The 13,366-nt window shown below is 52.7% G+C and overlaps 5 protein-coding genes across 5 annotated transcripts; 1 reads left to right on the forward strand and 4 right to left on the reverse strand.

The window, feature by feature from the left end:
• Positions 1 to 15: 15 nt before the first annotated feature.
• Positions 16 to 1,474, forward strand: AB675_8819 (Ubiquitin-40S ribosomal protein S27a; the record flags this gene model as incomplete). Its single annotated transcript, XM_018149298.1, has 2 exons — positions 16 to 121; positions 1,104 to 1,474. 2 exons carry the CDS (start codon positions 16 to 18, stop codon positions 1,472 to 1,474), a joined length of 477 nt encoding a protein of 158 aa, XP_018004348.1.
• Positions 1,475 to 4,052: 2,578 nt separating this feature from the next.
• On the reverse strand, positions 4,053 to 5,246 carry AB675_8820 (uncharacterized protein; the record flags this gene model as incomplete). Its single annotated transcript, XM_018149300.1, has 2 exons — positions 4,053 to 4,856; positions 4,911 to 5,246. 2 exons carry the CDS (start codon positions 5,244 to 5,246, stop codon positions 4,053 to 4,055), a joined length of 1,140 nt encoding a protein of 379 aa, XP_018004460.1.
• Positions 5,247 to 5,911: 665 nt separating this feature from the next.
• On the reverse strand, positions 5,912 to 7,767 carry AB675_8821 (uncharacterized protein; the record flags this gene model as incomplete). Its single annotated transcript, XM_018149301.1, has 2 exons — positions 5,912 to 7,027; positions 7,081 to 7,767. 2 exons carry the CDS (start codon positions 7,765 to 7,767, stop codon positions 5,912 to 5,914), a joined length of 1,803 nt encoding a protein of 600 aa, XP_018004378.1.
• Positions 7,768 to 8,878: 1,111 nt separating this feature from the next.
• Positions 8,879 to 10,317, reverse strand: AB675_8822 (uncharacterized protein; the record flags this gene model as incomplete). The annotated part of the gene is made up of 2 exons (XM_018149302.1): positions 8,879 to 9,829; positions 9,880 to 10,317. The coding sequence occupies 2 exons, from the start codon at positions 10,315 to 10,317 to the stop codon at positions 8,879 to 8,881; spliced, it is 1,389 nt and encodes a 462-aa protein (XP_018004234.1).
• A 939-nt stretch (positions 10,318 to 11,256) lies between these two features.
• Positions 11,257 to 13,099, reverse strand: AB675_8823 (uncharacterized protein; the record flags this gene model as incomplete). Its single annotated transcript, XM_018149303.1, has 3 exons — positions 11,257 to 11,895; positions 11,967 to 12,680; positions 12,728 to 13,099. The coding sequence occupies 3 exons, from the start codon at positions 13,097 to 13,099 to the stop codon at positions 11,257 to 11,259; spliced, it is 1,725 nt and encodes a 574-aa protein (XP_018004749.1).
• Between the last annotated feature and the right edge of the window lie 267 nt (positions 13,100 to 13,366).

The raw sequence follows: 13,366 nt of genomic DNA on the forward strand, positions 1-13,366 counted from the left end.
GTATGGAGTTTGGGTATGGTGGTGCACATTGAGGGTAGACTGGTAGGTCTGAGATTGGTTGCTGCTGGCCCGGTCGGGCGGTACGAAGCTGCTGCGCTTCCCGCAAAATATGTTGTCCTTGGTTAGTGATACTTACACAGTGCCTGGTTGTCGTCGGATGGGGCTTCGTTGGTGCTGGTCAAAGGATTGACCTCTTCGGTGCACGCCCTGGCGTTGTATTGTCGGTGGCATTGTGTTGCTAACCTTCATGGCTTCGAAGGCAATCACCGGTGTCGAATTTTGCCTGCGGTGAAGTTGCCTTGGTTGCTGAGGAAGAGTTGAAGGTTGGTTGGACATCATCTTAGGCGAGATGAGAATCGAATTGTCGTTGTCGAAGGGCTTGGTTGTCGATATATGCTCCTTCTTGGTCGAGACTGGGCCTCGTCAGTGACTTGTTTGACTGGTGGCTGGGAATTGTCCTTACCTCACGCAGCGCTATGCTGCTAAGACCGGGCAGCGGTCGTTCTCTCTTGTTTTTCTACCAGTCACGGATGGATGTGCAGTCCACCGGGGAAATGTATAGAAGGGCCCTCTCAGGCCAGGAAGTTGTGCAAACTCGTGTAGTCTGAGAGGCTTCTGTCTTGTCTGTGTGTGTTTCTGATGGACTTTCGGGTTTGTTTCTTGTGTATGAGCAGGTGTGTTGAGGATGTATGCAGCAAGTGACGGCTATAGTATGCTTGCCGCAGCTGACGAAGACGATCGCAGTTTCCTGATGTTGTCATCGAGATCTCCATAGCAACCGCTAAGAGCCGAGGCAGGCTTACCAGATTTGGATTAGCGCTCTTTTGCCGCCGAATCTCGCCAAGATTTCGAAACCCACGAAATTTAGCCCGCTGCAGCGTCGCAACCACCTTCTGCTCACTGCACCCATTTCTGCATCTTGCAATTGAGGAAGACAGGATCCTGTCGAGATTGCACCATGCAGATCTTCGTCAAGACCCTCACGGGCAAGACCATCACCCTTGAGGTTGAGTCGTCCGATACCATCGACAATGTGAAGAGCAAGATCCAGGGTAGGCCACTGACCTCGCCGTCCCAATAATCATCACTAACGACCTCCCTAGACAAGGAGGGCATCCCACCCGACCAGCAGCGTCTCATCTTCGCCGGCAAGCAGCTCGAAGACGGTCGCACCCTCTCCGACTATAACATCCAGAAGGAGTCGACTCTTCACTTGGTCCTTCGTCTGCGTGGCGGTGGCAAGAAGCGCAAGAAGAAGGTCTACACCACCCCGAAGAAGATCAAGCACAAGCGCAAGAAGACAAAGCTGGCTGTGCTCAAGTACTACAAGGTCGACGGTGATGGAAAGATCGAGCGCCTGCGTCGCGAGTGCCCAACCAAGGAGTGTGGCGCTGGTGTCTTCATGGCTGCCATGCACAATCGCCAGTACTGCGGCAAATGCCATCTAACCTACGTCTTCGACGAGTCCAAATAGAATGGGTCCGGAAGTCGTCGAGGCTGATTTGCTCGGTGGTCTGCTCGCAATGACGATCCAGTATGACGAGTAAGATGCGGGAGACGAGCGCCAGAGACAAGCAGAAAGACATCTCATGTTTGCAACATGTAGATGTCGGTATCTCCAACCAGCCATAGTCAATCGATCAAATTCGCCCGCATGTTTGCTATAAATTCCGGATCTTGCATTTGGTCAGACATTGATGGAATTCCGCCAGCCAGATCAGCCCGCCACTGCGCTCCGTCTCGGTACAGTCGTTTCTTATGGTTCTTGGTCGTCCCCATGTACCCGTGTATATCCCAACGTAGACCGTTCTAAGTCCGAGACCTACCGCGGGCCCACGAATGAGGTCTGTCTCAAAATCAGGTCTTGTCCATTCATCGCTGGAGAGAGTCTCGAGCCAAAAGTCCCTCTTACGACCAAAGTGCCCTCCCCAAGTTCACAGCCTTGCCCGACACGTCGATCTTCCCACACCTCCCAGAGATCGCATCTATCAACATTCTGAACGATCAGCAATAACAACACGCAATCGCCTGCATCATGAAATTCCTCCTCGAAATACCAACTAATTCTACGCTTCTGCATCAGTGGGACCAGAAACTCGAACTCTACCCTGCGAGCGGACTAACAAGGTAGCACATTCATCGACAACGTCGTGCCCTACCCAATGCGAGCTCAAGACTCGGCGACGTAGCGAGAGAACGACCCAGCGGCCGGTAAGTCTTGCCGGTCGCGAGCCGATGAAGCCTGCCCGCGCATTCCGACAAATGTCTGGGCATGGCGAACGGTGAGCAATGAGGTCTGACGACGCGATACGAAGCCGACTCACGGTCGCCTCCGTCACATACGCGCTACTCCGATTCAAAGTTGGGATGACAACTCCCCAAGAGCGGCCGGCGTGTCAACATGAGCTGAATTATGATCCCAGACACGGACGAAACCAAAAGTTCGGACAGCGTGGGAACACTTGTCAACAGCGCCATTTTCATCATCCCTAATTCTTCGCTCCGATATCGTTCTTCCATCCTTCTTCCCCTTCCCTCTTTCCAACACGTAACCGGCCGAGGCTAAAACACGGATTACAACTGTCGGCAGTCAGATCATGATTGTCAAACAGGATTTGCTGTACATACTCAGCATATCACACCAGTTGCCATACTCTTTTGGAAGTTCGATCGACCTGAACATCATTTAGACTGAGTATCTGGACCTCAAAACGTGAAAGCTCATCCTTGGCCGCAGCCTCAGAGAAACACGGATTACTATCCTCGGCAGAGGGACTCAGCTTCTGGATTGGTATCGACAATGACGAGTAGGGCTAGAGCAATATCTTTATGAGGACACAGCACTGTCGACAATCAGTCGATGTTTGCTCGACAGGAAATGCTGGACGGACCGGAAGACCTCAAACATTTTCTTCAGTCAGGCAGGCTGTGGTGGCAGCAGGATGATGAGACAGACGGCATAGTATGATAGACGGAGATGAGCAGGTTTATGACACGTGCTGCAAGCACTCAAGAATGGTGGAAGCAAGTAAATTTGCACAAGTTGTTGCAGATGGGAGAAGTTGAAGGATGTTGTGGAAGATGAAGAAGTCGGACGAGAACGAGAAGCAATTTCAAAGGCAGCGTTCCTTCCTCATTCACCCAGGAAGGTGCAAGCAGTTCACAGCACCTGCACTGACATATTGTACAGGGAGCACGAGAAGGAGAACCCGACATCCAACCGCGCGAGTACGATACGATAGCAGGATGGACAAGATGCCGAAGGACCATGGAGCAATTATGGCCGACACTACAGCCATTAATGACCATCGCACCGTCCTTACTGCGAAATGACTCCGTGCCACTGGAAGCTCCTGGACCGAAAGGAAAACTCGAATGCGCAGCAGGTGTGCTTGCCCGGTGTGCGCCTACCCACTGCCTACTTCCATATATCACCACCGGCAGCAGCAGTAGCGAACGTGCGACTCGGTGAGATCATATATCAGCTTGACTGAGTAGCAGCGATCGCGACAGCTCACCTACAAGTGGTAGAAGCGCCTACCACAGGAAACTGCAAGTCCGAGCGCCACTGCAAGCAGCAACGTCTGAGACAGCCCAGGTACATCAGCCGTGACACATATCTAACAGCCACAGCAGCTCAGCCGTTGCGGACTATGTAGGCCAGTGGTAAATTTGTCCATACGCATCTCTGGCGAGGAGCGTAGCGTCCAGGACAAAACACAGGTTCGGTGAATTACGGTGCTGATCATTCGCCTACATGCCAGGTGAAGGAGCGATGAAGCCAGCAACCACTGACCATCTCTGTTTCTATGGAGCGTATCAGTGCCTGCCTGAGAGTTAAGGACCAGAACTTCGTTGAGGCGATCGACGTCTCCTGCTCAATGCTTAGCGACAAAGTCGATAGTTCGAGACAGCTCAATTTCTGGTAACTTCCTCCTCATAGGAAGCCCAGAGTCGCAAGGGTGCTCGGTTGTAGTGCACCTTGTTGACCTGGACGTCTCGCCACCCCTGATCCTCGAGACCAATATGACCCTCGATTGATACGGCCCTCGTCAATGAGGCTCCGTGGAAATGCCAGCGACGGCAGGGACATCCTCGGCCATCTTCGCGACCCATCTCGCCAGCTCCCGCTGGGCATTGCGGCGGCCCGAGTCAGTTAATGTGAGACCCTTGATGATCTCATCGAAAACACCTTCTTCCTCGTCCTCCTGGTCCCAAAGAACCCAGTACTTGTAGACGTCATCGTCATTATCGAATGGATTGTCCGACAGTTGTTCCTTGGCTGACATGTCTTCTCGAACAGGGTTGAGTTGCTCGTCAGCATCATCGGCGCCAGTAGTCTGAAGTGCTGTCTGGGAGTCCAGCGAACTTGCGGCATCAGCCTGATCGCGGCGTGGCTCGAGGCTCGCCTCATCGTTCCTTGTGACTTCCTCACATCTCGCCAACATCTCCTGGAGCTCTCTACTGTCTTCAGAATCACCCTCTCCGATGCTATTCCTACACTCCAACGTCGCCCGGATCTGCTCGGCGTACATTGCATTGGCATGTCTCAAGCCTTCCGCAGGACTGAGAGGAGGAACCACTGGACGGCAGAGTTCGTCAAACCATCCCTTGCTGAGGCGATTGGCGCTCTTCTCATCGAGAACGGCAATGGGTGTGCCCTGGCAGCCAAATTGAAACTTATGTGGCGACGTGAAGTGGACAACGGATCTCTGGGGGAAGTCTTGGACGAAATATCCCTTCATGTAGATGACGAGGGGCTCGGTATCGGTCTGCTGTTCGGGTGTGGCATCTTTATCAACGATACTGAGGTGTTGGCTCTTGATCTTGTCGCTTGCATTGGTGAGGTCGTAGGTCTGCGGCATCAGTCAGCTCTGGTCTTGGCTTGTTAGGAAGGGGCAACTTCATACATGAAGGGGCACAGCCCAGAAGCCCCCTGAGTCGACACAGGTCACCACATACGGCCGCAACGAGCAGCAGAGAAATTCAAGACCCGACGCGTTCCAAAAAGGATGACACTCCGCAACCTCGGCATGAGGCGTTGCCTTACCCTCGAGGGACAGCTCCAACACCCTGATGTGCCACGCAGGGGACTTGCACCGGTGGCTCTCGTCCAGCAACAAGACACATCCACAGTAGACGTCGCCCTTGTTGAGCACTTGGCTGTATACTTCTCGATCGAGGAGCTTGTGGCGCACAGTGATCTGGGACCGCGAACGATCATGGGAGATTATGCGTCGGTCCATGGATGCTCTGCGGTCTGGAGTTTGGTGAGAATGGGTTCAGCGTGAGCGGGTCGCAAAGGAAGATGCAATGATTATTGAGAGAGAGAGAGAGAGAGAGAGACTTGAAGTTATCGATGTGGTAGGTGGCAAGCGCTTAATTTTGTAGTTTCTGCAGAGTAAAAGATCTGCCTGGACTTCCTTATGTCACTTGACATCGTGTTGAGAAAGTGATTGATCCTCAAGCTCATGTGTTGCCGACTTGCCTCGAGTCAAGTTCACGTTCACGTGTAGCAGGTTCTCCTCCGGAAGTGCCTGGCACAGATGCAACGGCAACGGCGAGCCACCCCTATTAGCCGGTACCCAGGAAGGAACCCCTTCGAGAAGTACGAAATGGAAGATGGAAGTAGTCTCGGATATGCAAATTATCGATACAGGTGCACATTGTGTCGACATACCTAGGTGAGCTTGTTTAATGCCTCTCTGAACCACCCCAGGAAGCGTACTACGACGACTTGAAGCTGTGCCGAGTCTCGTACTCCATGGCGCTGCTAGGGGTCGTCAGCAGCGTACTGAATACTGCCCAACCACCTCAGCTCCTGGCAAGCTGCGTTTCACAGGAACCGTAGTGATTCGAATGGCATACACGCAACTGCAGTTGGCTCATTCAAACCACCAGCTTGTGCGTCTTACCACTCACTATCGCCGAGATCGATAAACTCATCCATGATCGCCGCCGTCCTCTCACTCGGCGACATCTGGCGGAGCTTCTCGACTGCCTCTTCCTCGTGTTCACGATCCACCCCTCCTACTTCCTGATCATACTTCTGCTTCCAGGCCAGGTTACGATCACTGCGAAGCCTACTCCGGGCCGCCTCATCCTTCTTGGTCATGAGTCGAGGTTTCTCCTTCACGCGCCTACGTTCATCCTCAAATCGTTTCTTCTCTCCAGCAATCATCTCCAGCGCGGCCCGCCGACACTGCTCAGGCGGCACGCGTCCTGGAATGATGGTGTCGAAACAGCCATCTTCCTTTTCCTCCTCATGGAGAAGATCCCAGTAGCCAAGCGCATCTGGCTCGCCTTCGAATGGTGTCTCCTTTCCGGCAGACAGGTCTTGTTGGTTCGGGACGAGGCGCTGTGTAAGAGCGTCTTCTGTGGGGAGTTCTGTGTCTGTCAGGTCTGACGCGGTGATCTTTTGGCTGGTGCGTCGCGTGGCCTCCTTGATGGATCCAGTACTTGCTTTGCCGTCCAGTAAGTCTGTTGCGACTATGTCACTCAGCTGATCGTGCGATCGACTCCAGGTTGTCTTCTCAGCTTTCGTGCCTGCTTCAGAAGTTGCGTCTCCTTTATGGAACGTTCCATCCTGTTGCGCATGACCATATAATGCCTCTCGTGCATCATCCATAAGGTTTCCACTGACGTACTGAGCAAAACCCTTCTCGGCCTCTTCGAATTGACGCCTGTTTCTTTCCACTTCTCTCTTGGCACTGGCATAAAACTCCTCCTTCCAGGACCATGTACTGTACATGTCTTCCGTCTTCCTCCGATAGGCAATGCTCTCCGCATCCAATTCTCCGATGTATGTGCCACAAGTACCACCCCATCGACTGTAGTATTCGAATTCTGTCGAATACGTCCACGGATAACGAACGGTGAGTCTTGGAGAGAAAGCATAGGTGTAGGACGCCCTATGCGCTATGTTCAGAGCTTTGTCAAACTCAGTATGGTAATCGTAGAAATCGTGTTCGGCGAGACTGATATGTTCCCTTCTGAGCTCGTCAGTCGCACGACTGAGGTCATAGGTCTGTTGGAGCAGATCAGCTCTGATCTAGCGTGTTCAAACTGACGCATACTTACATGGCATCGCAAAGCTCGAAAACCACCTCGGTCATTAAGCTGGAAAACCAAATGCGGCTGCTCTGAGCAGCAGACAACTTCGAGAGATATACCATTGGTCGAATCCCAATGTTCCTCGACCCAGGCATTAGGTGTCGATTTGCCCTCCAGATACAACTCCAGCATTTTGATACGCCATTGCGGCGACTTTTCACTAGCAGCTTCTGGCAGCAGAATGATATCACCCTCGAAAACTGTTGGCTGTTCTGTGTAGGCGATGTCGAAGCCAGGGATCGGCGCACCATACCCGGTCATGCTCTCATAGTCGCTGTAGGAGTAGTCGTCCTCATAGTCGGCGGGATCGTAGGTATTGATCGGATCGTTGATCTTGCCAATGTGCAACCCTTCGGCCCATCTCTCGTCAGGTACTTGCTCGCACTTGAGTATCTTATGTCTGACAGGGGGAGGATGCCGCCGGACACGGACTGGTCGATCAGTGTCCTTGGGCACTGAGGTCGAATACATCTCGTCTGTGCCAGTCATGGTTGTGTCGGGCTGTGCCACGAGTTCGCGCTCGAAGTGTGGAGTCACCCCGTCAGCTATAGCCTGTCCACCTTGACTTGGTTGACCATTCTGACTGCGAGCCTCTCTGTCGGAATGGGACTGCGCCAGTAAGCGAGGCGGTTGCGTTGAATGCGGGGACTCCATGGCGAAGCGTTGGCGTTATGAACAGGTCCAAGGGATTTTGGTTACGCCGGGACAAACGCGATGTTGAACAGTATGTAAGTGGCGAGAGGTGCTTAGCACAATGACGGAAAGGGACAAAACTCTTTGTGGGCAACGTCTGCCTGGCATACCTTATCACTTGAAGCTGTGTCAATACCGTGATGCAGCCTGAACGCGTTCCCTCGTTGACTTGGTCTTAAATGCTTCACGTGAAGCATGCTCAAAATTGCTTATACTCGGCACTGACATGTTGCTGTTTCATCGAATCTCTTACCTTCGCCGGTATTCGAAGAGTAACGAACTGATCGCGGGCGGGCGGAATTGCATTGAAGGGATCGTTGCATTCTCATCGACAGTCATGCCAACGCGCGTCCAGCTGCAATTGTTCTCAAGTGTGTTCGTAATGCAGAATGCTGGCAAACCAGACCTTCGCTCTCTTCGATCATTACGTGCTCGGAGAGCCTGAGGTGGAGTCGATGATGTGACTGAGTTCTCCGTTTCCTGATCTGCACTCCTCTTGACATGCTACCCATAGGCATTGACCTGGATGGCATGATGCCTCACCGGACAGAAGCGTCCACTCCGATAATCCACTGCCATATATTCACCTTCAGTGCGACCCATCGACCAGCAGTATGGACAGCAGAAAGTCAACGTTTGAACATTGCGTCGATCATGCGCCGCGGAGATCCTTTGACTGCCAAAGTCGTTGACCAATAGCGGGAAATGACCTCTGCCTGCGGACGTACAAAGTCTGGGTCAGTACTCTCGCACAATGGCCTTTTGATGCCGGCGTGCTTGTTGTCGCCCGATTCGGCCACAGTCAACCGCGAGAGACGAGGCTGTCCTGAGGGTTCAGGCCCAGGAGGAGGAGGGGACCTGGGTCTCGAAGGGAACGTGCCGACGTAGCTTTGCTCATCCTGACAAGCCAGACGATCTGCCGTATTCCCAAAACGGGGACGAGCAGTCCTATCCCTCTTGATGCCCCGGTGCCCCTTACGTCCACTTTTCCTATAGTACGGCTGGAAGTAATCGTAGCGAGTTGCATAACCACCACAGGTCGCCTGATCCGACGGCACGTAACGAGCCTTCTTCACCGACCCAAAGTCACGATCTTCGTGTCCTCCGTCGTCATGCTTCCGTTTCGAGAACGTGGCCCTGGTGTCGTTCCCCGCAGTGATGCTTCCGGTCCCTCCTCGAACAAGTGTTGTCGAGAACGAAGCATGTCAGATCGACGCTGATCTCGAGAGTGCAAGTGGTTGATCATCTGTGCAGCAGTAAGCTTGCCCCCCTCGGTGGGTGCGCGGTCCTTCATCACCCCCTCATCGAAGATTCCTTCTTCCAGAAGATCTTCATCTTCAGCGGGCATGACCACTTCAGGACCTACGGCGTCATGTGTCCCAAACGTATTATTAGGGGACGTTGCAGCTTGGTGAGCATTCTCGGCATGATTGATGTTGCTGGCGAAGGTATCAGTACTGACAGATCCTGACGCATTTCTGGCTTCATCAGAGTCGCTTTTGCCATTGATCGCCGGTCTCTGTGGGTCTGGTAAAGTTGTAATCTCAAGCTTACTGGCTCGCGGCTGGGAGCTTTTCTTGGGCTCCTTCATGGCTGGCCTGGATTTCGGTCGGACCGCTTCGATCCCTCTCACAGCTTCCCAATTGCGTTCGATCCTCCCTGCAAGGTGACTCTGCTCGTTTGCCCTGATGATGACAGTGTGCGCATTCATCAGTTGCTCTGCGCGAGAAGTCTTATCCTTGTCATGCAGGGTCGACCGTCCTATTTCGCGGAGGCGTAGTTCTTGCAGGTACTTGCAGCTCTTCTCGTCGATCAGTGCAACAAGCGTACCGAAGCCGACATTTTGGAAGTACCGCTCCTGCATGTATCGAACACTGCACCCCGGAGAGAAGGCATGGATTTGCTGAGCCGCTACTTCCACGCAAAGCATCGGATCACGATGACGTTCAGCCTCATGAACATCATTGACAAGCCCGATGTGATGGCATTTGGAGTTGGCGGTAGTGGCCAAGAGGTCGAGGTCCTGTGCTTCCAGTTAGTTGGAGTCTTCTGTAGCCGAGGAAAACATCATACAAAGAGAGGCACAGCCCAAAACCCGTCTTCATCAACACTGATCACCAGGTACAACCGCTCCTTATTGCAGATGATCTCCAGGAGTGGATTGCCACTGTTTGGAGTGATACCAGTCGAGGGATGTTCTTCAACCCATCCATGTCGCGTTGAAAGTCCGTCCAAGTACAGCTTGAGTATCTCCATTCGCCATTGATCAGAGAGAAGGGTTTCGAGGTCTTCCAACAAGAGAATGTGTCCGACTTCGATTTTCATGTCTCCTAGCTTCTTCGGAGCCACGTTGTACTTGAGTATCTTGTGTCGCACGGGTGGTGGAAATGTCGGTGCTCTGGTAGGGCGTATCGATTGACTGTCCGACAGATTGGGTCGCCCCCGAGCAGCAGCTGCTAATTGAGATAGCACCGCTGCAGCAGGTGCTACTACAGATTGATTGGATCCCATTGGCGCTGGTTGAGGTGTTGACAAGCGAAAGGGAATCTCGATTGAGCGACAGAATGTTTGGAGTTGCGAAAGAATGGCAGTGGCAGATCTTGCTGTGCGTTACCTAGGTAATTTTCTTTGTGGCCAAATGTCTGCCTGCTTCAACCTGTTGTCACTTGATGTTAAGCTGAAGCTGTGATGAAAGTCCAAAAATTCCTCTCATCACGGTGCAGGTCACCTAGCAAACAAGAAGATCTACTGTTCTCCTTCGCCACAATCGCTCTTGCCGCATATCACGTTCCCGAGAAGATCCAGGACATCCAGAAGAGCCAGTTTGCAAACACGAGGCGTCGTTCAGGTTGTGTACTCGAACAGCATTAGTAATGCCATCACACTCACTTACGGCCTCCTGGAGGTCGTCATGAACTTCGGATTCATACATTCGACTCGCGTACTACCAGCTGACTGTGGCCCTCGCGAACTCTTTGATAACGTAGGACTATCGACCGCGAAATTGTCATTCATTGGCCATCGATCGAAGCCAGCATCAAAATGTGATGCGGACTTCCCCTTAAACTCCTCGCAAAATACTTCCAAATCCCATTGTCGTGCAAGCCACCGTAGCCAGAAAGAAAGTGCGACTCCTGAGAGCGCTCACAGCCATAGCCTCGCACCATCAACCATTTGTTTGACATCCCTGAATGTGGTTCAAAACACGTGTCAATGAGGCATTCTTTGAACGGTCATTCATCATACACACCCTTGCACACTTTCGCATCCCATACCATTACGCTCACTGTTGCATTGAAGCTGTTGAGCTCGTCGTGTCGACCTGCCGCATCCCCGCATCAGTCGCTCGACTCAGTAGTAGTAATCGTAATTGCTCTTGAGCTGGCGCCCGTGAGGCTCGTTCTCACGCTCGTCCTTGTTATTCAGCTCGCGCCTCTTGGTATCGCTGCCCTAATAGGGGAGCGAAGCATCGTTCGCAGACGCATTTCCATACTGGTCGTCGGAGAAGAATGCGGAGGAACCGAATGTATCTCGAAGACTGTGGGTTGTGCTCTGACCGTTCGTATGATACTGATCCGATCCCCGATTTGCCTCGCGATGATTATGACCACCTCGATCATGGCGACCGTCGTGACTATGGTCATTACCGCGACCGTAACCGCCTCGATCATAGCCACCATTGTGACCATGGCGATCATCACGACCGAAAGTATAGCGCTCAATGCGTTCATCTCGTTGATAGCGTTCACGCTCTTCATAGCCATCGACCCGACTGTATGAACGGGAGCCTTGAGAATATGCGCTGCTGTACTCGTAGTTGACGTGATAGTCCCCATCGCGTAGAGCTTGTACATTGTTCGGAATTCCCGAATTTTCGGTGCCATTGTAGTGGTTTGTGGAAGATCGATCGTCTCTAGAGCCACGAGAATCATCACCTCGGCTTGAGAAATGATCGCCCCGAGACCGCTTTGGGGGAGGTTGCTGACCATAGGATTCAGCGCGGCGGCGGCGTCGATTTCCAGCGGATTCTCGTTGTCTCTCTCGTTCCTCCAGCTCTCGCTCGAGATGCTTCCTCTTCAATTCGTCCAGCTCTTGCCTAAAGCGTTGGATCATCTCATCAGCCATGTCCTGTTCCTCTTGACTGGGACGACCATCCTGACGGCGGTGCTGTGCAGCGAGAGATCTTCGAGAGCTTTGATGTACGCGAGAGACAAATGGTCTCCTCCATGTTGTTCGAACGCAGCCTTAGCCAGCCTGACTGTCTCTTCAGGTGAGGATGTGGGCTCGATCTCGCCGTCTTCGCCATCTTCATCGATCTCAGTGCTTCCTGGCAGCGAAGTACCGACTCCCAAGCTTGGAGTCGCAATGTCATCCGCTTCACCAGGAGTGGATTCAGAGCTCGCTGGCTTCTCCTTTGCCTCTGACTTGTCCTTCGGTAGCGGCTGCTCGGAAGGTTGAACAGACTTCGAATCGGCCTCATTCCTAGATGTAGTGGCGCTTTGCTGTCGGGGACGTCGAGGCAAATGATTCGCAGCCTTATCTTGGTCACGACCTTCGCGATTTGCGTCATAGGCTTTGGCAAAGGCAAGCTTTTGATCAAAGAAAGAGTCACGCTGCTCAAGGAGAGATTTCATGTCTCTTTCTGCGACTGTCCCAATGTACACTCCTAGGTCTTTCTCGGACTCGAACTTGCGCGAATCTGTGTAGTGGATGTAACTCCGGGAATGGAAGTCTTTGCTATATTCGGCGAGACTTACGGCATGAACGCACGAATGGTCATGTTCCTGGTAGTCGTGGTTGTCGTTACTCTCGATCCCAATGTGTTCGAGTTGGAGCGCGGGTGCCTTATGCAAGATGCCATTCTTGCCATGAGTCTGTGATCTCAGTCAGTCTCGATTAGCATCAGCGAGTAGAATCATACGTAGATGGGCAGAGCTCGAAAGCCGTGCGCAACGATTGCGTCGATCAAATGCGGACGCTCTTTACTGATGTAGATCTTGAAGCCTACAAGTACACCATGCTCGTAGACTGGAACGACGTGACCATAGCGACTCTGGCGACCCTCCTTGAAGTCTATCAGCAGATCTATGCACTCTTGCGGATCTTGGCACTCCTCGTCCCATGTCAACAGATAGACGTCGCCAATCTCGGCGTCGTACAGCGGTATTTTTTCTCGAGCTTCCTCGAGCATTGTACATGTCGAAAATGAGGGAGTCTCGGGCTTCTTAGTATTCGATCGCTTGGTAGATGGTGTGGCGGCAGCGCCGCGAGGTCGACCCGACATGCCAGGCATCTTCGCAGAACGAGAAGACAAGATCAGGCTTTTGGTTGTGTCGCCACTGTTGAGAAGACAGCCTTTGCTTGTGAATGGGTGTAAGAAGAGATTCGCGATAATTGTTCGCGGCGGAAAGTAGTCAGATGGAAAGACGACAGGTCTTGTGTCGCAGGCACACGGTTGCCCCGGCCACCTTTTGTCACTTGCAAATACAGTCGAGTGGGTAGACGCCCAACTGTTCACCTCGACACAGTTTCCGTGTCTGAGTCACCTCTGAATGCTTCA

This window comes from Cyphellophora attinorum (assembly GCF_001299255.1).
Source record: "Cyphellophora attinorum strain CBS 131958 chromosome Unknown Contig3, whole genome shotgun sequence".
In the NCBI taxonomy this organism is placed as follows: Eukaryota; Fungi; Ascomycota; class Eurotiomycetes; order Chaetothyriales; family Cyphellophoraceae; genus Cyphellophora; species Cyphellophora attinorum.